Source organism: Sapajus apella, unplaced genomic scaffold, assembly GCF_009761245.1.
Source record: "Sapajus apella isolate SASKATOON/1434 unplaced genomic scaffold, GSC_monkey_1.0 scaffold109, whole genome shotgun sequence".
NCBI lineage: Eukaryota > Metazoa > Chordata > Mammalia > Primates > Cebidae > Sapajus > Sapajus apella.
The window spans coordinates 2,259,044-2,286,052 of record NW_022437049.1 but is presented as its reverse complement, the minus strand read 5'-3'; the positions used below and the strand labels follow the sequence as shown (position 1 = coordinate 2,286,052).

The 27,009-nt window shown below is 37.8% G+C and overlaps 1 protein-coding gene across 7 annotated transcripts in view; it reads left to right on the top strand.

Moving 5' to 3' along the window:
- DYM (dymeclin) overlaps positions 1-27,009 on the top strand; it is a 439,642-nt gene that overhangs the window by 128,170 nt on the left and 284,463 nt on the right. For all 7 annotated transcript variants that reach the window (XM_032259512.1, XM_032259516.1, XM_032259515.1 and 4 more), the window contains 2 exons: positions 10,709-10,834; positions 12,506-12,648. In XM_032259512.1, the coding sequence (XP_032115403.1) occupies positions 10,709-10,834; positions 12,506-12,648 (269 nt within the window). The remainder of the gene's footprint in view (positions 1-10,708; positions 10,835-12,505; positions 12,649-27,009) is intronic.

The following is a 27,009-nucleotide window of genomic DNA, read 5'->3' as shown; positions in this document are numbered from 1 at the left end:
ATGCTTTTAGGAAGTGCACTTCCTGACTTCCTCTGCCCTTGAATGGTTTTTGTTGACTTCATTTGGACGGTTCTTCCGAGTGTCCTGTCCATTACTGCTGGAAATGGAAGTAGCCCCAGCCCCTGTATTCTCTTTAAACACTATGTGGTTCTATAACTTAATATGTAAGCTGTGTTTTATATTTATTTCTTCTCTTTTCGAGATGCAGTCTCTCACTCTGTTGCCCAGGCTGGAGTGCAGTGCCGCAATCTCTGCTCACTGCAACCGCCGCCTCCTGGGTTCAAGCAATCCTCCCACTTCAGCCTCCCGAGTACCTGGAATTACAGGTGTGTGCCACAATGCTCGGCTACTTTTTGTATTTTTAGTAGAGACGAGGTTTCATCCTGTTGGCCAGGCTAGTCTTGAACTCCTGACCTCAGATGATTTGCCCGCCTCGGTCCCCCAAAGTGCTGGGATTACAGGCGTGCACCACCACACCGGGCCTACATTTTTCATTTATTTTCTAATGTCAGTTGGATTTTCAATTCAAATATTTATTGCCGTGTATGATGTAGACTATAGAGTATGAAAAGCATTATAATAATGATGTTCAGAATGTATTATAGGAACACCATTAACCTGCTTCCTGGGTCAAGGAAGGTTTTCTGGAGGTGAAGCTAGTCCAAAATCTTGAGTTATGAATATGAGTTAACCAAGCAGTTTGGAGGCAGAAGTACTTGGGAGATGTGAGGGAATGTGGTAACTAGGAAGCAGTAGTTGATGGATAATTGCATTTTGCCCACATCTGTCTTTAAAATGTTTTTCCTAAATGGCTGTTCCAGGGTTTTTCTGTTTACATCATGTTTTCCCCAGATATGTAGAACTCATACTTGGGTTTCTTATTTTTAAGCTGACTTTTTAAAAACATCAGTCATCTTCAACACCATTTATGACAGAAAATGGATTAAATGAAGGCATAGGCTACTTTGAGTAAGTATTGGTTCAAATGAATGTTGAGTAATTATTTTTGTTGTTGTTACTAGTTCTGTTACTGTGACTCCAGGAGTCTAGTGATTTTTTTTTTTTTTTTTTTTTTAAATGTGGTGTAGAGGTGGGGTCTTGCCATGTTGCCCAAGCCTGTCTTCAACTCCTGGCCTCAAGTGATCTTCCTGCCTTGGGCTCCCAAAAGTGTTAGGATTACAGGCATGAGTTAGCATGCCCAGGCACGAATTTTTCTGCATAGAAAAGTGTTTAGAAGCTGGGAGTTTCTAAATCATAAAAAAGTATTTAGAAGCTGGAAGTTTCTGATACTTTTCATCATCTAAAATTTGTACACAAATGGATGTATTTTTCATGGTTTTGATAAGCCCAAAATAGTATTAATTTCTCACTGTGCCTGTGAGCATAATAGAAGAGACTATTCAAAAAGATGTGAGTACTTGTCAGTCCCTGTTTTAGGTGCTAGGGATACAATACTGAATAAAACATAAATTCTAGTTACAAGTGGGACAGGACAGATAATAAACACCTTAATATGTAATGTCAGGATGTGATAAGGGCAATGAAAGAGATAGTACTGTGGTAGTATTTACTTTAGCTAAGATCCTAAGGGAGGGCTTCTTGTGAAGTGGACCTTAGAAACCAAAATAAAGTCAGGTTGCTATTTTATGGGAGAATATTCTAACAGAGGAAACAGCAGCTACAAGGGGGACACATGCTTGGTCTATCCAAGGACATTAAGCAGGCCGGTAGAGCTGAGCAGAACGAGCAAGGATGGGGAGGGTATGTGGTAGGAGGTAAGTTAGTATGGAGGCAGAAGTCATAGAGGGTCTTAGAGGCTGAGTTAAGGACTCTGAATTTTATTCTTAGTGGGGTGGGCAGCTGTGGGATGGTCATCATCCTTGTCTGAATATTTTCACTCTGTGTATTTAGATTTTCTCTTGCTTTGTGGTTATAAGAGCTATCCTCAGACAACCAAAATTGGAAATTAGGTTCTTGACATCTTTGTCCACGTTCTTCTCCCCAAATCATTCTATTCTCATTATTTCTAATATTTATACCTTTGCTACCATTTGAAGCGGTGCTTCATTGTGTATACAGTTACACTTTGCTTAACGATGGGGATATTGTGAGAAATGCATTGTTGGGTGATTTCATCATTGTGCAAACATGATAGAGTGTACTTACATAAACTTAGATGTTATAGCCTCCTACATACCTCGGCTGACTGGTATAACCTGTTGCTCCTAGGCTACAAATCTGTATAGCATGTTACTGTACTAAATACTGTAGGCAGTTGTAACACAATGGTATTTATGTATCTACACATATTTAAACGTAGAAAAGGTACATTAAAATATGGTATTATAATATTGTGGAAGCATTATCATATATGTTGTCCATTGTTGACTGACATATTGTTGTGGGACACATGAATGTATTTTTATTATCCTCACCTCCCCACCTAATCTGGCAGATAAGTATAACAATGAGTAATATTTTTATGCTGGCTGATAGGCAAATTTTTGGTTCTTACTGAAATTAGCACATAATCTGATTCTTACTGGGTGCTAGTGGTAGTCAGAATAATGCCATTCCAAACCCCGAAGATGTCCATGCTCTAATCCCTGGAACCTGTGAGTAACATACCTTATATGTCAAAAGTGATGTTGTGAATATGTTTGAAGTTAAAGACCTTTTGATGGAGAGACTGTCACTCATTTTCCTTTTGGGCCCAGTCTAATCACATAAGTCCTTAAATGAGTAAAGCAGAGTGAGTCAGAGAGCTGTGATATAAGGAGTCACTTAAAGCCTTTGCTTGCTTTGAAGATGGAGTAAGAGATCCATGGGTCAAAGAATGTGGTGACCCCTAGAAGCTGAGAAGTGCCCTCAGTTTACACCCAGCAAGAAAATGGGGACCTGGGTCCTATAACCACAAGGAAATGAGTCCTGCCAAAAACCCAAATGAGCAGGAAATGAATTCTTCCTTAGAGCCTCCAGAATGGAATGCGGCTTGCCGACACCTGAATTTAGCCTCATGAGACCTATAATGGACTTCTGACCCCCAGGACTGTATGATAACAAATTGTGCAGTTTAAAGCAGCTACGTTTGTGATGATTTGTTAATGGCAGCAATGTAAAAGTAATACAATGCCGATAGAACAAATTCAGCTTCTCAACGTAGACACCTTTAGCAAATTAGATTTATTAAATACAGAATTTTCAATGGTTCATTAATTCTAATACTTGTTAAATACCTACTATTTTCTGGGAACTGTGGGAGGAGCTATTAATAAGAGAAGTTCCTGACTTCCCCAAACTCATGGTTTAGAGTCACTTCGTAAATAGTAAATTTTTTATCTTATATTTTTGAACTTAAGGAAAATTTCAAGCATATAATAGAGAATAATGAAACTCCATGTGCTTGTCACTTAGCTTCAATAACTTTCAACTCATGGCCACTCTTGTCTCATGACTACCCCATCCACATTCACCCTCCCTCTACCTCTTGGATTATTTTCAAGAAAATTCCAGACATCATTTTATATCTGGGTAGTCAATTTTAAATGAGGCTTTGCTCTGCAGTCATTATCTTGGGCTCCTCAGTGACACAAGGAAAATGCAGATCTTCCTTTTTATTTTATCATCTTTATCATAGTATAATTTATCTGTGAATTCATTTGGAAGTTTTTTACCTTCTATTTTTTGTCATGAAATTTGGTCAGGATTTTTTTTTGGTACAAGTTAGAAAATTAATGTAGATTATTTCAGTTTGCAGAAGTGCTGCAATACTGATTTGGGGGTTACAAATAAATTTTAGTAAATAGGTGATTTTACAAAAACAGAATCTGTGAGAGTGTTCACTATATATATCGTGATTTTCCATTTCCTGTGTTCTTGATTTAGTTAATGGTGTCACCATCTCTGAGTTCTAAATCTAAAAAGCTTAGTCTTTCTTGATTAATGTATTTTTCTTGCCTACTTTAAGTATCTGATCTGTCACTGAATGGTAGGAGTTTTATTTTGTTAAATGTCATTCAAGTCTGATTGCTTTTTCATTAATGTTGTTGTTTTAGTGGAGGTCCTCATTATGTTCCTCCTAAATGATTTATCGCATGCATCTTTTATTTCCTGGATTGGTTTAAACATTTTCCCACACCACTATGTTCCCCATTCTCTTATGCCTGCTTTCATCCCATAAGCCCTGATTTTAGACCCATCAGACATAGGGTTGAATTTGTCACATTCTTTAGCACTATCATCATCAGCTCCTGCAAGGCCTGTCCTTTTCTCCATTTAATATTCATCCATTCATTTATTCCCTTTTATCTTCACTCCCTAATTCCTTTTCTTTCCCATAAACAGCCATTCTAGTGTGTTTAATATGTTTACTTCTATATGTATATGTTCAAGTACAAAATGTTATTTGTATGTGTACATGTATTTTTAACATGTATGTGAATAGAATTGTGTTATAGAACTTATTCTGTTTTTTACTTTTTCCCTCTCAAAACTGTTTTTAAGAGCTACTTATGATGCAAAGTGAACATCTAGTCTGTGGCTTTTAAAACTGCTCCATGTGTGGCTCCACCACATTTTACTTATTTAATTCCTCAGATATACCTGGATTGCCTCCAACTTTGCCCACCCACAAATAATGGATTTTTCATATTGTTCATCTATTGCTGCGTGAAGTATTATCCTAAAACTTAGCTGTTTAGAACAATAAATATTGTATAGTTTTTTAGGATAAGAGATCTGAGTACACCTTAGCTTTAAGCCTCTGACTCAAGGTATCACATGAGGTTGTAGTCAAGCTGGAGCTGTGGTCTCACTTGAAGCCTCAGCTGCGGAAGTTCTTGCTTCCTAGGTCTCTCATTTGGCCATTGGCAAGATTCAGTGCCCCAAGGGTTTTTAGACTGAGGACCTCAGTTCCTCACTGGCTGTTGATTGGCCTCGCTTAGTTCTTTGCTACGTGGACCTCTCAGTAAGTCAGCCCACAGCCAGGCAGCCGGCCAGCAAATGGAAGAGCGAGAGAGGACACCCAACACACATCGTAGTCTTTTCGTAAGCTGATCTCTCAGAAGTAACATGACCATCACTTTTGTTGTATTCTGTGAGTTACTAGATCCAGCATACACTCAAGGGGACGGGATTACACAAGGGCATGAATAGCAGGAAGCAGGTGTGATTGGGGGTCATTTTAGAGGATGCCTACTACAGTCCTCATACATCTCTCTGTGGGTTATTCTTTGGCATGCACTCACGCATGTGTGTGTCTGTGTGAACGGACATAGGTTCTCTAAAATTGACTATGTTGGTTAGTATTCCCGTCAGCAGAGCATGAGGGTTTTTATGTCACCACCTCCCTGGCAACACATTGCATTATCTAGGACATAAGGGCATATCGCATTGTTTCAGATTGCCTGTTTTTATCTTTTGATTTTTTTTTTCTAGCAGAGTTTCTGCCTTTTTATTGGTGGTTTGCAGGAGTTACTTGTAATAGTCTTGATATTAGTTTCTTGTTCTTCTTTCAGTCTATTATCTACCTGTTAACTTTGTCCACGGATTCATTTGCTGAGCAATAATCTTTAATTCTGAGGTAATTAAATGGTAATTTTTGACTTTGTGGTTTTTGTTCTTAGGATTTTATTTAATAAGTCCTTTCTTGTGCTTATGTTACAAACTTCTCATTATACATTTCCTTCTGTTAAGTTTTATCATTCACATCTAAGTCATTAATTCTTCTGTAGTAGGCCTTTGAGTATGTTTTAAGTATAGGGATCTGCAATTATGAAATGAGAAGTTTTTCCCAGTACCATCTTCTGTACAATCTGTTTTTCTCCATTGATATGTGGAGTCACCTTTATTGTATGTTATTTCCATATATACATAGGTCTCTCTTTGAATTATCAGTTGGGGTCCTTTGGTTTATTTTTTGTACAAATATGATGCAATTTTTATTACTACAGCTGTATAGTGTGGCTTGATATCTGGTAGGGAAAGTGCCCTTCTTCACTCTTTATTGTCAAGGTTGACTTGGCTATTTGTTTATTATTTCATAAAAGTGAATCAGTTTATATAGTTCTTCAGAAAAGTTCAGTGAGAATTTTGATTGCGATTCCTTGACTCCTAACAATTCCTAATCTGTGTGGAATTGTTATCTTCATAGTATTGTCATTCTGTTCAAATCATCCACTGTGTCTTTTTAAAATATTTTTCTTCATAGAGGCCCTATGACTTCTTAATTTCCAAATATTTTAGTTACTGTGGCAGTCTTGCAAAATGCTATCTTGTTTTTGATAATCTATTGTTGGTTAATGCTGCTAAGGAGAAATGCTATTTATTTATATTTCAAAGTTGATCTTGTATCTGGCCTAGCTGAATTTTTAATTAATTTGAATAGTTTGTTGGTTTTTTAATAACTGTTTTAATCTCACTTCTCCAATGTATGCATGCTTCTTTTCCATTTTATTTATCTCTCAACTCCCAACTTCGAGTCCCTTTGCTCCTACTTTCTTGTAATCTGGTCAGTATTAAATTTCTTGTTTTCTTCAAAACTACCAGACCTTTTTGTGGCTGCCTTTGTATGGTTTCTTCACTTTCATGCCCTTCCCTTCTTGTTCTTCCTCTGCTCAAATACTATCATCTTTGTGAAGCATTTCCCTTCTGCCCCAGGCAGAATTGGTTGCTGTTATCTTTGTGTTCCTAATACAGATAGCTCATATTCTTTCATGGGATTTGCTGGATTTCGTAGTAATTTCTTTTTCTGTGTCTGATTATTCTGCTGACCCTTCACTAGGACTCTTCTCTTTGTCCTCTCCTTTTTGCTCCTTCTCCCTCAGTCTCTTGTCACTGCTGTGTTTGTCCTCTCAACTGGCCACTTTCTCAGGCAGGATCCATCAACAGAGAAAATCAGTGGCAGCTCTACCCATACATGGTTCTTAGCACTCACAATCTCAGAAGGAGAGAGTACCTCTTTTCTGATAGTTACAGAAGTGCTGGGAAGGATTTTGACAAGGACCATTTTTATTGGCCAAATGTGGATCACCTCTTATGACCAGGAGGCAGAGTCAGGCCCCATCCGATCCACATGTATGGAGAGGAGGGAGATTCTCAGAAGGACAAAGGGCTGCTTTTGCCAGAAGAAGGGGAAGTGGATGTTGGTCAGGCAAAAATCAACAAAGGACAGCTATAAGCCAGTCAACAACATTCTGGATCCTTCTTTCATGAAATCCTCTTTACATTTTTGTTGCAATGCGTATTCCATTTGTGCTTATGAACATACATTACCCAACCTCAGCATTCTTCTTCCTCTTTGCTATTCTAAGTTATATATGCTTGTACACTATGTGATGGATCTATTAAGGAAGGTGTTCAATAAGTTTCCAATCAACATGAAAACAGTAAAGATCCCTCCATCTCTCCATTTATCCATTGAGTGCCTATTATATACTAGAGTTGAGAATAGAAAGCAAAAATGAAAGGGCCTCTAGCTAGAATCTTGTATATTCTAGAAAGAAAGATAGAGATAGATTTGTCTGTAAGTAACTGCCACTCATACTTTGGGTTTTAAATGCCATTTTTTAAGAGAAGCTTTCTTTTGATCTCGTGGTTAATATCAGAGTGTCCTGTAATCCTCTCTCTTGTTATTACTTGTTCTTTTTCTTTGTATCCCTTTTTGGAGTGATTATTGTTTGATTTTTCTCTTTTCCACTTAATTGTAAGCTTCATAAAGACAGGAGCCTTATCTATTTGTTGACGGATATGTCTCCAATGTGTAGCGTAATGCCTGTCTAGTCATAGTAAGAATACATTTCTAATCAATATTTGTTGAACAACATATGAACAAAAATACAATGTGATAAGCAATTTGATATAATTTGTTTCTCTGGGTCTACGGAAGACACATATGGTTCCATTTAGGAATTTTGGGAAATGTGTTTTTAGCTTGGTGTGACTCTTACTGTCATGTTGCTTCAGTATTCTTATGTACTGGAAGCTTTCCTTACCTCCCAGCATCAAACTCTCTGTTCTTCATTTGTTTATATTTATAGAATTCCGCAGAGAGAGGATGATCCAAGGTTAACACCTTTTTTGGTCTCTCACTTCTGATTGTTGTTTGGCCCAATTAATTTTGAAAGAGAACAACCTTTTTTTCTAAATACATATTCTTTCCCTAAGGTTATTAGACCTAGTATTTATTAATAGTCATAGATTTTAGTTTAAACAAACTAAAACAGTTTGTTTCTAGATCTGGGGCATAGAGTAAGGTGTTAAATTGTAAACCACCACAGCTGATTCTTTACTGTTGTTGCAATGAAAGAATACTTTTATGGCCAGCCATGGTGGCTCATGCCTGTAATCTCAACACTTTGGGAGGCCCAGGTGAGCAGATCCTTTGAGCACAGGAGTTCCAGACCAACCTGGACAACATGGTAAAGCCTATATTTTTGTCTCTACAAAAAAGGCAAAAATTAGCTGGGCGTGGTGGTGTGTGCTTATCGTACCAGCTACTTGAGAGGCTGAGGCAGGAGGATCACTTGAGCCTGGGAAGTAGAGGTTGCAGTGAGCCAAGATCACGCCACTAGGTATCAGCCTAGGTGACAGACAGAGACCCTGTCCCCACCTCCCCACAAGAAAAGAAAGAATATGTTTGCAAATGTATTGGATGTAGTCATCTATCCACCTATCTAAATAGACTGTAACTCACAGCCCAGTATTTGTTACTTCAGGATTTGACTTTAAACCCTGACCCAACTGAAAAGCCTAGCCAAGTGACTATAGAGTATGGATATGGATTCCAGACAGGTGTGGGCTATGTTAGGAATGAATGATCATTGTGATACAAAATTTTCTTGGGTTCCAAGCACCCAAATGAAATAATCATTAATAAATCATAACATGAAATGAAACATCAAGTTTGTCTTTCATTCACTTCATGGAAGAAGAACAAATACAAGAATTGCTGTATTTTGTTTTTTAAATTTTTTATTTTTTGAGACAGAGTCTCACTCTATTGCCCAGGCTTGAATGCAGTGGTGTGATCTTGGCTCACTTCAACCTCTGACTTCTGGGTTCAAGTGATTCTTGTGCCTCAGCCTCCCAAGTAGCTGGGATTACAGGCATGTACCACCATGCCCAAGAATTACTTTTTACATGGTTAATTTTTACAACAGTGATTATGGACATTTCAGGAAACAAATTGTTTTTATAGTACTTTAAAAGTCAGATTTCTGAGTAGAACTGAGCTTTACTCAATACATAATAAGGCTAATTGTGTGAGCCTCTCATGTTTTGTTTTGTGTATGTCATTTTTAAACACATTTCTTTCTCTTTTCTCTCCTTCCTTCCTTCCTTCCTTCCTTCCCCCCTTCCTTCCTTCCTTCCTTCCTTCCTTCCTTCCTTTTCTTTCTTCCTTTCTTTCCTTTCTTTCTTTCTTTTCTTTTCTTTCTTTCTTTCCTTTCTTTCTTTCTTCCTTTCTTCCTTTCTTTCTTTCTTCCTTTCTTTCCTTTCTTTTCTTTCTTTCTTTCGATGGAGCTTTGCTCTTAATGCCCAGGCTAGAATGCAGTGGCAAGACCTCAGCTCACTGCAACCTCTGCCTCCCCAGTTCAAGTGATTATCCTGCCTCTGCCTCTCCTACTACCATGCCCGGCTAATTTTTTGTATTTTTAGTAGAGGCAGGTTTCACCATGTTGGCCAGGCTGTTCTCAAACTCCTGACCTCAGGTGAGCTACCTGCCTCAGCCTCCCAAAGTGATGGGATTGCAGGCGTGAGCTACCACACCTGGCCTTTTAAACATATTTCTATCAGTAATAACTCCTTAAGCTATCTAGTAGAATTTAAGTTTTCTAGTTCTAGAATCAAGTCATCACTAATTTGTTTAATGAGCTTTTATTTAAGTAGGTGGTATTTTTCTTTATTTTTCATATTTCATTTTGATAAAAATATTTTAGTATTCTTTGGTGCTATTGCTCTTTTTGCTGTGTTGTTCAGATTTCTATTTCATTGATCTTGACATGTTCCCCATTCTAACCCTGTTTAAACTTTTGCGGTAACTGAAAATTTCTGGATGCCTTTATTTCTCTTTGTGCTTTCTATTCAGCTGAATCTTTTTCTTTTTATTTGATCTAAGACTTGTTTCCAAAAGGGATTAATGATCTTGAGAGGACAGAGTAACGCTTCATAATCAAAATATACTTAATAAAACAGGAATAAGTTATTTACTGTTAATATTTTGCTCAACATGCAAAGTTGGCCTTGAGAAAGGTAGGTACTAGAGACATAAGATCTAAGGTGTGTTACTGTTCTGCTGGTAAAGTGATCATCAACATCAAAAGGCATTGTTTTCTTCCCTACACTGTAACTTCTCTTCAGGTTTACAATCTGAGTATTTGTCTCTGTTATCACTAAACAGAAATGAATATAGAGGTCTAGAGTGGATCTTCAGAACACTGCTGGTAACTATTTCCATTATATGCAAATAGATCTGTCATTTAATAGGACAGGGAAATAATGGGATAACTAACCCAAATACACGAGCTAATGACGGGAAGGAGTTTAATATTTTTGCTTGACTTGATTTTTATATTAAACATATTAATACTTTTCAGTAACCTGAAAATATTGAATATTTGGATTTGAGTTCTTAAATGTACAGATCATTTAGAAAAGAATAGTGTCTTACTCTTCCAAAGTGATTGTTACTCTTTTTTTTTCTCCATTTCAGAGATATTACATATGAAATATCAGTAGAAGCTATATCAACAATGGTTGTTTTCCTTTCCTGCCAACTCTTCCACAAAGAAGTTTTACGACAGAGCATCAGCCATAAGTATTTGATGCGAGGTCCTTGGTATGTTTCTACTTTAAATATGTCTAGTTTTTTCATTGTAGAAAGCTGTATTTCTAGTCTTGTCTCTCACCTGAGTATCGTCCCGTATCTCCAACCAGGTATTTGCTCTAGTTGTTCTATAGTCTCTTTAAACCCAGTGCATAAGGAACTGCATTCTGCTTTCCTGTGCAATCTACCCATCCTCCCTGCTCTTCCTGTCCCTCGGCTTCATTACCCTCTCCAGTAGTTGCTTCCTAAAATAAAAACTTTGAAATCATCTTTTTCTTTCTTCTCCTTCATTCACTATGTTTAAACAGTCAAGTCATATTTGTTGTTCAAATTATTTTTGTGTCTTCCTCTTCTCACCAGTCCCGTTGAAACAACTGTGATCTATGCCCTGTTACCTTCTTTGGACTTCTCCAACAACCTCTTCACTGACTCTTTCTACTTCGTTGAGCCTGCAAATATTTACTGTGTGCTAACCATGTGCCAGTCATGTTAGGCTGTGGGGCTATGCTCTTGAGCAGAAGCTTACAATCTCCTAGAGGGTGGGGATGTAAATGACTAACACACATGCACATACCTGATTTTGTATTAACATAATCTTCACACTTTAAAAATCTAAAACAAATCCAAATGAAGTACCTTTGAGGAAGTTATCAGGTAGTGGGGAGCTTTGTCTTCTTCATGTTTTTTTGCTACCCTGATTATTCCTGTGACATATATGTTCTTTGAACATATTTGAAAATCACTGATAAGAGGAAAAAGACCTGGGCTTTGGAGACAGAGGATTGCATCAGAATGGTCTCTGACTGTGGTTTGAAGTAGTGCTGGCATCGTGGGACTGTGTGCATCTTTGCTAAAACAAGATTGTGAACTTCATTCCTTATAGTGCCAGAAGTATTCAAGTTGCTTTTTAAAAATAGGCATAGAGAGTGTTAGTGTTCTTATTTTCTAAGGAAGGTTTTTATAGTATCACTGTGGTGCCAAATATTTAAACCATAATATGTTCTTTACTGATTTTTGTCGTTCATCTTGGAAACCATATTTCAAAAGCTCAATAGTGCAGTAAATAATCTGTTAAAAAGTTTACTCTAGATTGCAGGAATTAGTTTAATACCAATTGAATAATTGAATAATTTCATATTAAAAAGTATAGTCTTTTTGTTATTGTAAAATAATTGCTTTTTTTACTGGTTCTATATTACTACTTCCCTTCAACTGCCAGGTAATGTATTATGCACTAATTTTATAACAGCTCACAGTGTTATATAGAAGACAGATAAAGTAACCAGAGCTCAAGAGTTCAAGTGGGCTGGACATGGTGGCTCATGTCTGTAATCCCAGCACTTTAGGAGGCTGAGGCAGAAGGATCGTTTGAGTTTAGGAGTTTGAGACCAGCCTGGGCAACATAGTGAGACCTTGTCTCTCCCCCCAACAAAGAAAAAGTATTTAAGTAGTTTGATCAATATCTTATGATGTGATAAGAGGAAAAGCCAGGATTAAGCCTCAAAATTGCTCTCCAAGCCCATGGTCTTACTGTTATGTGACAGTGCTCAATTTCTGTGAGCTGTGCCAATAACCCTTTTATATTAATACATAGTGTTAATGGCAGAATTATTTCTGTGTTGTTATTCAGAATTAGATGACTCCCATAAATATGAGTTTGATTTTTTTCCTTTTTGTGTATAGTCTTCCGTATACCAGCAAACTTGTGAAGACCTTATTGTATAACTTTATCAGACAAGAAAAGCCACCTCCTCCAGGAGCCCATGTTTTCCCGCAACAATCGGATGGGGGAGGACTGCTTTATGGACTTGCATCAGGAGTAGCAAGTAAGTTTTATCACATTTTTTCAATTCTTTGGTGTACATAAATTTTGTTTACTTAGGCATAAGAAATTCTGTTTGCTTGGCTGCCACTGTTAACAGGTACATTGAATTTGTGTAGCAGGTTAGATGTGAAAACAGAAAGTAATTAAAATATTAATCTTTCTGTTTTGTGTAGTGATTTATGTTAAATATATGCAAATAATGAATCGATTACCTACAAAACATTGTTTTTCAGGAAGAATGTTTACACATAAATATGTATATTGCATGAATTCTAGCTATACAGTAAAAATAAGATTAAGCATTTGTAAACTTATAACACTACTTGTGTTATAAGAGGAAATCTACTTTAGATTTTTTTAGGGCATTTTTTGGTTAGGATTTTATGTGACTAATTAGGTGCAGTTTTCCTATTACGCTAAGTGCTTTATTCAGTGACAACCGAATATTTTGCAGAATTTTGTAATAAGCTGTGAAGTGGCACAGACTTGAGTTTTGTCTGATTAGGTACAAATTTCCTCAGTGAAGAAAGCTCTTCCCTATCTTACAGTCAGTCCTCATATCTGCTTCACTTCACAGTATTCAGACTACAGACGTTGGAAGGAAGTACGAGAGTAGTTCTGGTAGAGGGCCTTGGCCATGTGAAGTTACAGAAATGAAACTTCCTAGAGTGACACTTTGGCACTTGTGAGGTCTACCTGGGAGCTCCTTATTCCTCCTAAATCTGCAGCATGTCCTCTCCTTAATTGCACAGGACAGGGTCAAATGGAGCAGATTTCCACAGCTGCATTATGGCTGTGGCATGCTCTACTCTCCAGCCGGACATCAGTTTGATATGAAAAGATAGCACTGTGGTAACTTACTATATAACCAATGTTAGGAGCTTCTTTGGATTTAGAGACCTCTTTAAAGAGCAGTAGACTTGGTCTGTTAATGGAGAGAATTGATCAGTGAACCAGACTTTCTTACTTTCCTTTGATTTCTTTTAATATTGAGAATTGAGTCACACTTGTGATCACCTCTACCTTTGGTGCTGAGCAGCCTGCCAAGAGGGCCACACCTGCATAGTTTCTTAGAGTGACTCCTATCCAGTTTCCTCTTTATTTCAGGGACATTTTGTATCCCATGGGAAGGTTTAATTGCTCTCTTACTGTTTTCTTGTCTTTTTTAATCATTAAACTGTTATAAGTATTTAAAAGCAGAATATTTTCCAATATTCCAATATGCTTAGAGGCTTTTTTTTTTGAGGGTGGGGAGATAGTCTAAGCTGATAAGTGCTTTCTTCAAAACATTGGCAATACTTGGCTTTTTTTTTTTTTTTTTTAAAGTAAACCTAGATTTGTGTATGTTTTTTGGTTTTTCTTTCATTTATGTGTCATATCAAAAGGAAGTCCAGTATTGTATGTGGTGTTATTAGTGTCCCAAAAAACCATGAATTTAACTTTAGATCTTTTCCTAGCTAGGTACCAGGAAGGAAGCCCCTTAATTTTCCTAGCTCTCAATTTCCTTGTGTAGTTAATGAGAAGATGGGTTGGGATGGTGATTTCTGAGATTATTAGTATGTAACTTTTTATGGTCTCTTTTTCCCCACCATTTTAAAATTTAATATTCAGTTAAGTGCATTAAAATAGATTTATGGCTTTTAGTGTGCTAAGACATTTTACATAGCTTTCTTCCTAAATCTTTATGAAACTATTCATGTAAAAGTATAAGTCAAGGCTGGATGCGGTGGCTCATGCCTGTAACCCCAGCAGTTTGGGAGGCCAAGGGGGCTGGATCATGAGGTCAGTAGTTTGAGACCAGCCTGACCAATGTGGTTAAACCCCATCTATACTAAAAAATAAAAAAAATTAGCAGGGCGTGGTGGCAGGCACTTGTAATCCCAGCTACTCAGGAAGCTGAGGCAGAAGAATTGCTTGAACCTGGGAGATAGAGGTTTTAGTGAGCCGAGATCACGCCACTGCACTCCAAGCCTAGACAAAGAATAGGACTGAAATTTTCCTACAAAAAAAAAAAAAAAAAAAGTATAAATCAAGAGGGAATAATTATGGATTCATTATTTCATGATATGTGTGACTCAAAGGATTATAACAGACAACAAAATGACATTCTCCTAAAAAGTATAGCTATGTCCTGTGGGCAAAATGAAATGTAAAAACAATCACAGTCATGTAATTTTAAGTTAATCCACATTCCAGGAAAGTCAATCAGGTTGCCAGCATTTGACATAAGTTGTGTGATCACTTTGATGATCTTTTGGTTGGTAGTTAAAGAATTCTCTTACTTTACTATTGGCTTGAGAAAATATGATTTGGAAGTTTCTCACTGAAAAAAGTTATATTCTGAAGCCAAATGTAAATTATAAACTCATTTGAATTATGTTCATTTTTGCTGGGATTGAAGTTTTCCTGGATATAGCAAACATTTCTTTTCATAGCAGTGCATGCATTGTGTTTTGCTTACATTATTTCCTATGAAAAAGAGTGCTTTGTTGTAAAAAGCCTCACAATTCCAGAGTGAAATGCGTGGGCACTGGCAGGGCAGGAGGAGAATCCCTGTACTGGAACTGGGGCTAGATAAGTAGTAAACCACTTGCTTGGACCCTCTTTGAGTCAGGCAAGGTCTTCTGCAGTTGCTTCACATTTACTTTGACAGATGTGGTTTTGATTATCCCCCTGTTTGTTTCTGAGACTCTCAAATATTCTGTTACTTTGTTGGATCCTGATGCTCTCCCTTTTCATGCCTTCACTAGGATCCTCAGTAGCTTAGAGTCCTACTTACTCCTCTCTCCAGCTCTATTTTCTGCCCTTCCATCCATTAAAGACCGTCTTGAGTTTCCCCTTCTACATGAAGACTTCCTTTGCCCTCCTGGCTAGATGTGATCTTTTCCTGTGACGCTTTACCACTATGCCACTCTGCTTTGTAGTTACTTAGGTACATGCATCATTCTCCCCATGTTGGCTCCACATACAGTAAAAAGAGAACTAACATTTATATGATATGAGTTTACAGTGCCACTGTTTGAGCATCTCATTTATTCTCATAATAGGCTCATCTGTCTGAAACAGATAGATGATAGTTTTAATTTTTTTAATGTGATAGATGAAGAGATTTTCCTAGCTAATATATAATTTTGTCTAAGATTACATAGGAAAGAGATGATGTTGGCTTGTTAACTTAAGCTCAGTTTGTGGGACCCCTGAACCTTCGCTGTTTTTGCCTTCTGTTATTGTGATGAACTGAATCCTGAGGGCATAACTCCTTGACTTGTGTGGGTGTCCCCTGCAGTATCCAGCAGAGCACCACCTGACATCTGTGGACAGTAGTAAATCCTGGTGTGCAATTAAATGCCAAAAGCTAATAGTCAAGATAGAGGTGAACTCATTTGTAATAAAGATGTCTGGCATTTACTGCATGCTTTCTGTTTGCATGGCACTGTGGCTACTTTACATACCTGATTTCATTTATTCTTTATGTTTAACATTTTATTACAGAAAATTGCAAAAATGTACAGAGTAAATGCCAGGTACGGTGGCTCACTCCTGTAATCCCAGTACTTGGGGAGGCCAAGGTGCGTGGATTGCTTGAGCTCAGGAGTTTGAGACTATCCTGGACAACATGGGGAGACACCACCTGCACAAAAAAGTACAGACATTAGCTGGGCATGGTGGTGCACGCCTACAGACCCAGCTACTTAGGAGTCTGAAGTAGGGCGCTCGCCTGAACCTGGGAGGTCGAGGCTACAGTGAGCTATGATCATGCCACTGTGCTCCAGCCTGAGCGACGAAACTCTGTCTCAAAAACAAACAAAACAAAACCCCTAAGGATAAACAGTAGAGAAAATGGTAGAATGAACTCCCATCTACCTACAACCCCTGTTCGAGAATGATCAGCAATCTTTTTTTTCCCCATTTATCTCCATTCTTCTACTTTAAAAGTGTTTTTTTTATTCTGAAATAAGTTCACACTTATAGAAAAGTCCCCAAAATAAAAAAAAAAATCACAAAAACTACATGTAACTGTATGCAGATGGATTTAATAACATTTTATCCCAAATTGTATGTTGTTTTTTCTCCTCCTCTCTCTGTCATTCTGTACTTTCTTCTCTCCTCCCCACCTTTGTCTCTCTCTCTCTCTCTCTCTCTCTCTCTCTCTCTCACACACACACACACACACACACACACACACACACACACACACACAGTTTTTTTTTAACCACTTAAGGTAAGTTACATGCATCCCTTTACTCCTAAATACTTCAATGTGTATTTCCTGAAAGAGGGTATTGCTTATGCCACCACAGTATACTTAACCAGCTTCAGTAAATTTAACATCCAACTGTCCTTAAAAGCCATTTGCTTCTATGTCAATAAAAATAAAGAAATGGTATTTTCCTCTGTATTTTAAAATCTCTTTATAGCGTTGTTTGTATTTCACTTAAGTTGAATTTTTACAATTAGGTTTTCTTGTAACCACTCTGCTATCAATTTATGTATCTTAGACTAAAAGCCCCATGAGTCAGCATGCACCTCTTTTCCTCCTGTTTATTATTGGTGCTGCAGTACTCAGTGAGTGAGTGGTTGGCATTCAGTCAGAATGTAATCCCCGTGATAAATAACTGGAGGAATTACTAATACCTTTTGATTACCACTAGTAAGTTTTTAAAATGAACAGAACTTAACTTAGATTTTAGGGTTTTTTTTTTTTTTTTTTTTTTTTTTTACAGTTTTTTCAGATGTGTCAAGTGTGATTTCTTTCACTGGAAGTGGTTAGAATGAATTATATGTTAATAGATTTATCTTGTAATATTTATACTATGTGCAAGCAAACCTGTATTCATAATTTTCCAGCATAAGAAAAAATTGTTTCCATTCTGTTTAGTTTAAATATTCTTCTAATATGCTGACAAAATGGATAAAGAATCAATTGATATATTACTTTACTAATTAGAAGAGGGTCCTGCAGTTTTAATTAATGTGGTATTTTTAAATGAACTTTTTACTGAATCATAGAATTCCACAACCACCTGGCATACTTTAAAAAAATAAATGTACGTTGTAGTTAAAACTTGGAATTTCTAGTTTATTAGCCATGAGAACCTGGTAATATATACCTTCAGTAAGTGTTCTAGGTGATTCTGATGTATCTGAAGCATTCCTATAGTTTCCCCTGTGTTTTAGGACTTACCCTACAGGCATCTTTATGAAACTGGAGCTAGTAGTCTCCCTGGTGGCTAGAGGTGCCTGAGAGCCTCTTGGGGGTTCAAATCCCCCCAGTATCTCCAACCTGGATTATGCCCCAGGGACCTCTCAGAGGCTTTTTCTTATCTTCCACTCCTGGTCATCCTGGTGGCTAAGGGTGGGTTCTAGAGCCTGATAATCAGAATCAGAAGATTTGGGATAGAGTCACAGCTCAGCATGACCTTACCAAGTTCTCCAGCGTGTAAAATCTCATTACCTGATGTGTAATGCTGATAAATATAAGACCTTTTGAACAGAGTTATTGTGAGGAATAAGTGAGTTATTATATACAAAATAGAAAATTATGCAACATCTGTTCTATGTTAATCACTGTTTTTGTTTTCTGCCCCGAAGCTCTGCTGGTGCTTATTAGTTGAAATAAAAATAATTAGAAAGAAAATAAATTTAATTAGAACAACAGCTATGATCAGAAAATCCTGGACAAATTTATTTATGTAAGACAATTAAAAAATTTAAGAACTTTGGACCTTTTTGGTCTGCTCAAATTTGAAATTTATGTTAAAAATATTTTGAAAAACTGACAAAAGTGAATATGCCAGCCATATTTTTGCTTTTTCTCCAACTGGCTTTTCTTTTTATGTGGTGTAAAATTTGGCCAATGACAGTTAAAAAAGGAAAATTTGATTGTTAAATAGATACTGCCCACAAGAGGTTTCTCCTTGCTTCCTAAATGAACTTGCCTCGACAACAATCACTATGGTAACATTTCTTACTGACTAATTTATCTGAAAGGTTATTATATTTGCTTTTTTGACAGTTTGTTTATAAAATTAGCCAATTAAATATTTTAATAAAGAAAATATTTGATGCACACTCAACCAGAATTATAATAAATATTTCAAATGTTTCAAACTAATCAATGATGTCAGTATTATTGGTAGCCTTAAGTCAGTAAGGCAGTTAATAGTTAATTCTTTCTTTAATCTATAAGCACATCACCCTGCCATGTTACAGGTTTTGTTTTTATTTTTATTTTTTTGAGACAGAGCCTAGCTCTGTCTCTCAGGCTGGAGTGCAGTGGTGTGGTGTAAGCTCACTATAACCTCTGCCTCCCAGGCCCATATGATTATGGTGCCTCAGCCTCCTGAGTAGCTGTGATTACAGGTGTCCACCGCTACTCCTGGCTACTTTTGTATTTTTACTAGAGACAGGGTTTAATTGTGTTGGTCAGACTGGTCTTGAACTCCTGACCTCAAGTGATGTGCCTGCCTCGGCCTCCCAAAGTGCTGGGATTACAGGCATCAGCCATCACACTCATCCGTTAAAGATGTTTTATAAAGAAAATGACTGAAGACCCCTACTTCCATAATTTGCTATGTGATAGGATAGGATGTTAGATGGTAAGGTATTGTCTTAGTCAGCTTGGGCTGTTGTAACAAAATACCATAGACTGGGTGTCTTGAACAACAAAAGAAATGTATTTCTCACAGTTCTGGAGGCTGGGAAGTCAGAGATCCAGGTGCCAGGAGATTGACTTCTTGGTGTAGAACCCTATTCCTGATTTGCAGATGTCCACCTTCTCGCTGTGTCCTCACCGGACAGAGAAAGGAAACTCTGATCTTTTCTTATGAGGGCACTAAGTCCATCGGGGGGGTTCCACGCTCACAACCTCGTCTAAGCCTAATCACTTCCAGAAGCTCCACCTCCTGATGCCATCACATTGAGAGCTGTGGCTTCAAGATAGGAATTTTGAGGGTGACAAAAAAATTCGGTCCAAACTAGTTATTAAGTAGGCTATCCTGGAAAGCTTGCCACCGAAATTCTCGATTTGGAAGGACACTGAACTCTCTTGCATGTTGGCATTTAAAGCACTTTTGAGCTCCAGTCATTATCTTAAACCACATCTCTGCTTAGTGGTGGTGGTGAGAATTGTGGCCAAAGTGGACCACTCACTACCCATTCTAACCCTGCTAACTTGTTATTGTTTTTTAAAAAAGTCAACATGTATAAGGAGCCCCTCAAAAAACAATTCTGTGATGGAGACAGGTTATCCTCTTTTCTCATTTTGAGAGCCATCACTTACATTGTCCTTTGGAGGATCTAGCTGTGGGTTACCATAATTTGGTATTATAGAAGAGGGACGTGTTGGACTCCAGATGTGAGTATTAAATAGACCTAGAATTGAATGCCAGACCTGCCATTTATTAACTGTGTTCTTGGGCTCTTAACCTCTCAATGACTTAAATTCCTCACAATAGAATGGGAATAATACCTTCCTTTGTGGGGCTGCTGAGATCAAGTGAGCCAATGTATAGGAAAAAAACTGGTACCTTGGAAGTGTGCAATAAATGGTCACTATTAGTAACAGATAATATTACATGGTACTATTAAAATACAACTTTCATTTAAAAAATGATGAAAAGGGCCTTATGATTTACAAGCTTACTCAGATTTTTAATGTAAGTAAATTATGAAAATTATCAGGTATTTGGTATATACACTGCAGTAATGTATACCATAAATGTATAATAGAGATTCAGGTAGATGATGAAAGAAATATATTGAAAATTTGATATAAGGTGAAATACGTTATAGTATTTATTTATTTATTTTTTTCATTTGAGTCTATCCTTACCACTTTGGCCTTCTCTTTTAACATATTTTCTCTAATGTCTAAAAAAGGGGTGAAGCAAGGAAGTTCTGTGTTTTAAGTTATAAGACAAAGCTGTAATGTCATTGTAATTATTTAATATTTTGAAGAGTCAAATCTAATTGAATGTGTTCTGCCAAACTTCATTTTCCACCACAAGTTCTGAGGTTTTACACAATAACTTCTGATATATGGTTTTTCCATTTGAATGAGCCATCTAAAATGTTTTTTTTTTTTTCCTTTGCTTGCAATGGTGGGTGTGCCAGCCAAATTATAAGGCCAAAGGAGTGTTTATTTCTTTAGGCAAATGCTATGATAGAGAAATTAATAGAGTAGAACTTGAAGATTAAAACTAATATCCCTAATTTCTGTTTTTGAAAAAGCTATTGAATTCATTTTGATGAGTATGGTATGCAGCAATTATAATCTATTTTACTTGATTGTTATTTTTCTCTTCAGTTTTAGCTTTTTCTAGGGTGACTCATTGAGAGAGAAAAACTACAGTAAGAGAAAAAGTATGTGGCAATCAGAAATAGGCATAGTTGTGAAAATAACAGATTTCTAATTAAAACACTTTGAACTTTCAAAAAAGAAACTGCTTAATAACAATAATTATTTTCTCATTTCAGCTCTATTTGGAATGATTTGATAGATTTTATATATTCACAGAAAAAATGACTTTTTTCTTCCCCCTTTTCAGGATTGAACTCATTTGTGACTTATAAAATACAGTTAATTTCAGTTTACCATTTCTTTGCGGTGGTTCCTTGCAGGGACACATTGAGGATTTAGAATAGTATTTATGAAGCAAAAGAACTATATTTAGTTGTACAGTGGTAATAAAAATTATTTTATTTTTAATTGCTCTTTGACAAAAGTATTGTTTCAGATTTTAGACTTCTTAAAAGATGTTTTGGGCCGGGCGCGGTGGCTCAAGCCTGTAATCCCAGCACTTTGGGAGGCCAAGGCGGGTGGATCACGAGGTCAAGAGATCAAGACCATCCTGGTCAACATGGTGAAACCCCGTCTCCACTAAAACTACAAAAAATTAGCTGGACATGGTGGCGCGTGTCTGTAATCCCAGCTACTCAGGAGGCTGAGGCAGGAGAATTGCCTGAACCCAGGAGGCGGAGGTTGCGGTGAGCCGAGATTGCGCCATTGCACTCCAGCCTGGGTAACAAGAGCGAAACTCCGTCTCAAAAAAAAAAAAGATGTTTTAAAAATGGTATTCATTGGAAGTAATCTAATGTCAAAATACAGCTTTGTTATCTTTTGTTCTCACAATTTGCTGACAGCCACTTTTAAACCAGTCCCCAGAATTAGCTTTGGGAGTCATTATGCCCACACGCTACTCTCATTTTCTTTCTTTCTTTCTTTCTTTTTTTTTTTTTTCTTTTGAGACAGAGTCTCTCCCTCTGTCCCCCAGGCTGGAGAACAATGGAATGATCTCAGCTCACTGCAACCTCAGCCTCCCGGGCTCAAGCAATTCTGCTGCCTCAACCTCCCGAATAGCTGGGACTACAGGCTCATACTACTACACCCAGCTAATTTTTTTATTTTTAGTAGAGACAGGATTTCACCATGTTAGCCAGGATGGTCTTTTATTGATTGATTGATTGAGACAGAGTCTCACTCTTGCCCAGGCTGGAGTGCAATGGCACGATTTTGGCTCATTGCAACCTCCGCCTCCCAGGTTCAAGTGATTCTCCTGCCTCAGCCTCCCGAGTAGCTGGGACTACAGGTGCCCGTCACCACACCCGGCTAATTTTTGTATTTTTAGTAGAGACGGGGTTTCACCATGTTGGCCAGGATGGTCTTGATCTCTTGACCTTGTGATTTGCCCGCCTCGGCCTTCCAAAGTGCTGGAATTACAGACGTGAGCCACCGCGCCTGGCCCAGGATGGTCTTAATCTCCTGACCTTGTGATCCGCATGTCTAGGCCTCCCAAAGTGCTGGCATTACAGGCATGAGCCACCGCACCTGGCCTCATTTTCTTATTAACAGATTTGAAGGGAAGACTGGTGGCCCCTTTCATGCTACAAATACTTGAAGAATTAATTAGTTTGTATTTACCAGGAAGAATATAGAATAAAACTGTCAATTGCAGATGAAATCCTTGGTTAAGTTTCTGAGGCTTGTTATAAGTGCTGTTTATTTGGTGCTAATGATTTAACCTACTTTTGAGACTGTATTATAAATTGTAGGATTTAAAAATATTTAAAAGTGAGACTATTAAAATTATGAAATTGTATTTTTGAGAATATAAATCTTATTTTTTGAAAAATGAAGTGGTTAAAACTGATTTCCTTTAAACCTGTTAAATTAAATCCCAGTCAAATAAGTGTAACTTTTTTTAAACAGCTGTTTTAATCTATGTTAATTTCAGAATGGATGTTTGGAGTAAATTCAAAGATTAAATTTATTCAAGGTTACTCACTGACAGAATTTGTGAATGGTAGGAAAAATCCTGAAAGGGCTTGTGGAATTTGAAGACCACCTTTTACATGGATAATTCTTAATATTTATAATTACATAAGTAATTTTTTCAAAGTCGAATATTAAGAGTTATTCAAAACTTTCTCTTTTAAAATAGAATCAGGTTGGGTGTGATGGCTCACACCTGTAATCCCAGCACTTTGGGAGTCCTAGGCAGGCAGATACCCGAGGTTAGGAGTTCAGGACTATACTGGCCAACATGGTGAAACCCCATCTCTACTAAAAATACTAAAATTAGCTGGATGTGGTGGCACACCTGTAATCCTGGCTGTTCTGTAAGCTGAGCTGAGAAGATTGCTTGAACCTGGGAGACAGAGATTGCAGTGAGCCGAGATTGTAACATTGCACTCCAGCCTGGGTGACAGAGCAAGACTCTGTCTTGATTTTAAAAGAATAACAAAAAAATAGATTCACTGTGTTTCTGCAACTTAACTTTTACATACATTAATAAGTTACATTTATGGATGAGTAGAAGGATTGACAGATGGATAGAGATATTATCACACAGCAAAATGTTAATATAAAATCTAGCAGCTATGTTTATGGGTATTCACTATAGAGTTGTTGTTTTGTTTTTTTTTTTTTTTTTTTTTTTACTTTTCTCTGTGTTTGACCATTTTCATAATAGACGTTGGAGGAAAATAGAATCACTGTGAGGATAAATACTATTGTGAATTTCAGTTTGTCTATTAAAAAGGTATATTTTAATCGTTAGTCCTTCTGGAAGTGCTCGATAAGACAGCGTATAAAGAATGTGGGCTCCATTCAAAAGTGGGCAAAGGATATGAACAGACACTTTACAAAAGAAGACATATGTGAGGCCAACAAACATATGAAAAAATGCTCATCATCACTGGTCATCAGAGAAATGCAAATCAAACAGCATTGAGATACTATCTCACACCAGTTAGAATGGCGATCATTAAAAAATCTGGAGACAATAGATGCTGGAGAGGATGTAGAGAAATAGGAACACTTTTGCACTGTTGGTGGGAGTGTAAATTAGTTCAACCATTGTGGAAGACAGTGTGGCGATTCCTCAAGGACCTAGAAATAGAAATTCCATTTGACCCAGCAATCCCATTACTGGGTATATATCCAAAGGATTACAAATCATTCTACTATAAGGACACATGCACACGAATGTTCATTGCAGCACTGTTTACAATAGCAAAGACCTGGAACCAACCCAAATGCCCATCGACGATAGACTGGATAGGGAAAATGTGGCACATATACCATGGAATATTATGCAGCCATCAAAAACGATGAGTTTGGGTCCTTTGTAGGGACATGGATGAACCTGGAAACCATCATTCTCAGCAAACTGACAAGAGCAGAAGATCAAACACCGCATGTTCTCACTCATAGGCGAGTGTTGAACAATGAGAACACATGGACACAGGGAGGGGAGCACTACACACTGGGGTCAGTTGGGGGGAAATAGGGGAGGGATGGTGGGGGGTGGGGAGCTGGGGAGAGCTAGCAAGGGGAGAAATGCCAGATGTAGGTGATGGGGAGGAAGGCAGCAAATCACACTGCCACGTGTGTACCTATGCAACAATTTTGCATGTTCTTCACCTGTACCCCAAAACCTAAAATGCAATAAAAAAAATGGGAAAAAAAAAAAAAAGAATGTGGGCTCTGATCAGACCTGACTGCACACTAATTCGCTCTATACTTGGGAAAGTTACGTAATTTCTCTAAGCTTTTTCCCTATCTGTAAAAACAGAATGATGATTCTTCATAGGATTATGGCGCATGGCTCTTCATTTTTCCACTCTTTTACTTGTTCATAATCTTTGTGAGACCATGGTCCTTAAAGGCCCATCAAAAACAATTGAACAAGTGGTGGAGAGAGAGAGAGCAGGGTGCCATTCATCGTGGTGCTTAGCAGCCTTCATCTCACTTCTGCAGGACACAGGGGTCCCATACTTGGCAAAAGCAAGAAAGGGAGAGAAGTAGCTGTTCCTTCTCACCAGCAGGGTGGTGGGTTGGAAGAGACTATGGCTTTTGGCATCAGAAAGGTTTCAGCTGGAAATCAGGCCCTGCCTTTTACAAGTTGAGTCACCTCAGCAACTTCACTGAGCTCCAGTTTCCTCATTTAAAAATGGAACTTAGAGCGTCTTTGTCTGTGGGCTTTTGTCACATTTAAATAATGTGTGATAAGTGTTGAGAACAAAATGAGATCTGAAAGCAAATACTTGTTTACCATTCACCTACCTCATATTTTTTTTCTCCCTCTCATCTATGTTGATTTCTTTAGTTTTCCAAACAACCTTAAATGTTTTTATCTTTCTTGTTTCATGGTCCTTTAGCCTGTCAGCTTGCAAAATTACCTGCAAAATTAATGTAATATTCCCCTGTTTTTAGATTATTAAGAAGGATAATAAGTGCAGATTAAACAGCAACTGCATTAGCACCCTTCACCATAATGTACCAAATTGGAAGCCTTGCCACCTATTATATCAGTATCATTTTTCAGGTCTATTAACACTTTTCAGGACTATTAACTCTAGTCCTTATGCTGTAGTTTAGATCTAGTTTGTTTATTTTAGAAAGTGCAGACTAGCAGATACTAGCTTTAAGAGAGCAGGTGTCTTCAATAGTAACTATTCCAAAGTATAAAGCTTTGCAACAATGTTTCTAAAAGTAGAAATAATGTTACCTATTTATATACATATGTTGATCAAGAGACTGTGAGTAAATAAAAAATTGTGGGACTCTTATTTTTAAAGATAATTTCTTTTTTTTTTCTTTTTTGAGACAGAGTCTCACTATGTTACCAGGCTAGAGTACAGTGGCACAGTCTTGGCTCACTGCAACCTCTGACTCCCTGGTTCAAGTCAGCCTCTCAAGTAGCTGAGATTACAGGCATGCCTCACTACACCCAGCTTAGTGGAGACAAGGTTTTACCATGTTTGCCAGGATGGTCTCGATTTCCTGACCTTGTGATACACCCGCCTCAGCCTCCCAAAGTGCTGGGATTACTTGTGTGAGCCACTGCCCCCAACTTAAAGATACTTCCTATACCTAGTTTGTTCTCAAGCTCCCTATTGTCTTCTGTCAGTCCGCCATATTTTTCTGATCCTTATTCATTGCTCTTGGCTTAATAGCCATTGCATTTCCTGCCTTAGTTTGCTTCTATGTGTGACGCTGCCCTGAACAACTGCTTGCATCTTTGGGTTGCCATGATGCTATATGGTGGCTCCACGAGAAACATGATGGTCATGAGTTTGTGGACCTTGGGGCAAGGGTCTGGGGTATCAGGTGTAGGTGTGGAGCAGAGTGTAATGGGGTAGAGAATTAGAGTGGAGAGAGGCCAGGCCCGTGTAGAATCATCTGTTTTCCTGGGTAGCCCTGGGTTCTTAAACTGCTCTAGGCCTCTCCATTACCTAACTAGTATCTGGTGCTAGAATGTGAAGAAGGTCTTATAAGCAGGAGTTGCTTATTGTACTTGCACCCTCAGTGCACTAGCAGAGAGCTTGGGTTGTGGGAGCTACTAAGTATTTGTTAAAAGGATGAATGCCATCAAGCCTTTTGAGCAGTCTCGAAAATCTGGATGGCTTAGCCAGGCTTGGTGGCAGGTGCCTGTAGTCCCAGCTACTTGGGAGGCTGAGGCAGGAGAATTGCTTCAACCCAGGAAGCAGAGGCTGCAGAGAGCTGAGATCATGCCACTGTAACTCCAGCCTGGGTGACAGAGTGAGACTGTCACAAAAAAAAAAAAAAAAAGAAAAGAAAAGAAAAGAAAAGAAAAAAATCTGGATGGCTAACGACTAGGGCAGTACCATTATATGAAGTGATTATTTTACTGAAAGACTTTTGACAAACCTTCTTTTCCAGGCCTGCTTCTCACTGTTACCCTATTTCACATGCCTTCTCTACTTCTGGACCCCTGCCAAAGATTCTGCCAGGAATTTCTTTTAGCCTCTTCTCTGAGAATTTAACTGTGTCTTCACAACATTCACTGCTAACTTTTTTTTTTTTTTTTTTTTTTTTTTTTTTTTTTTTTTTTTT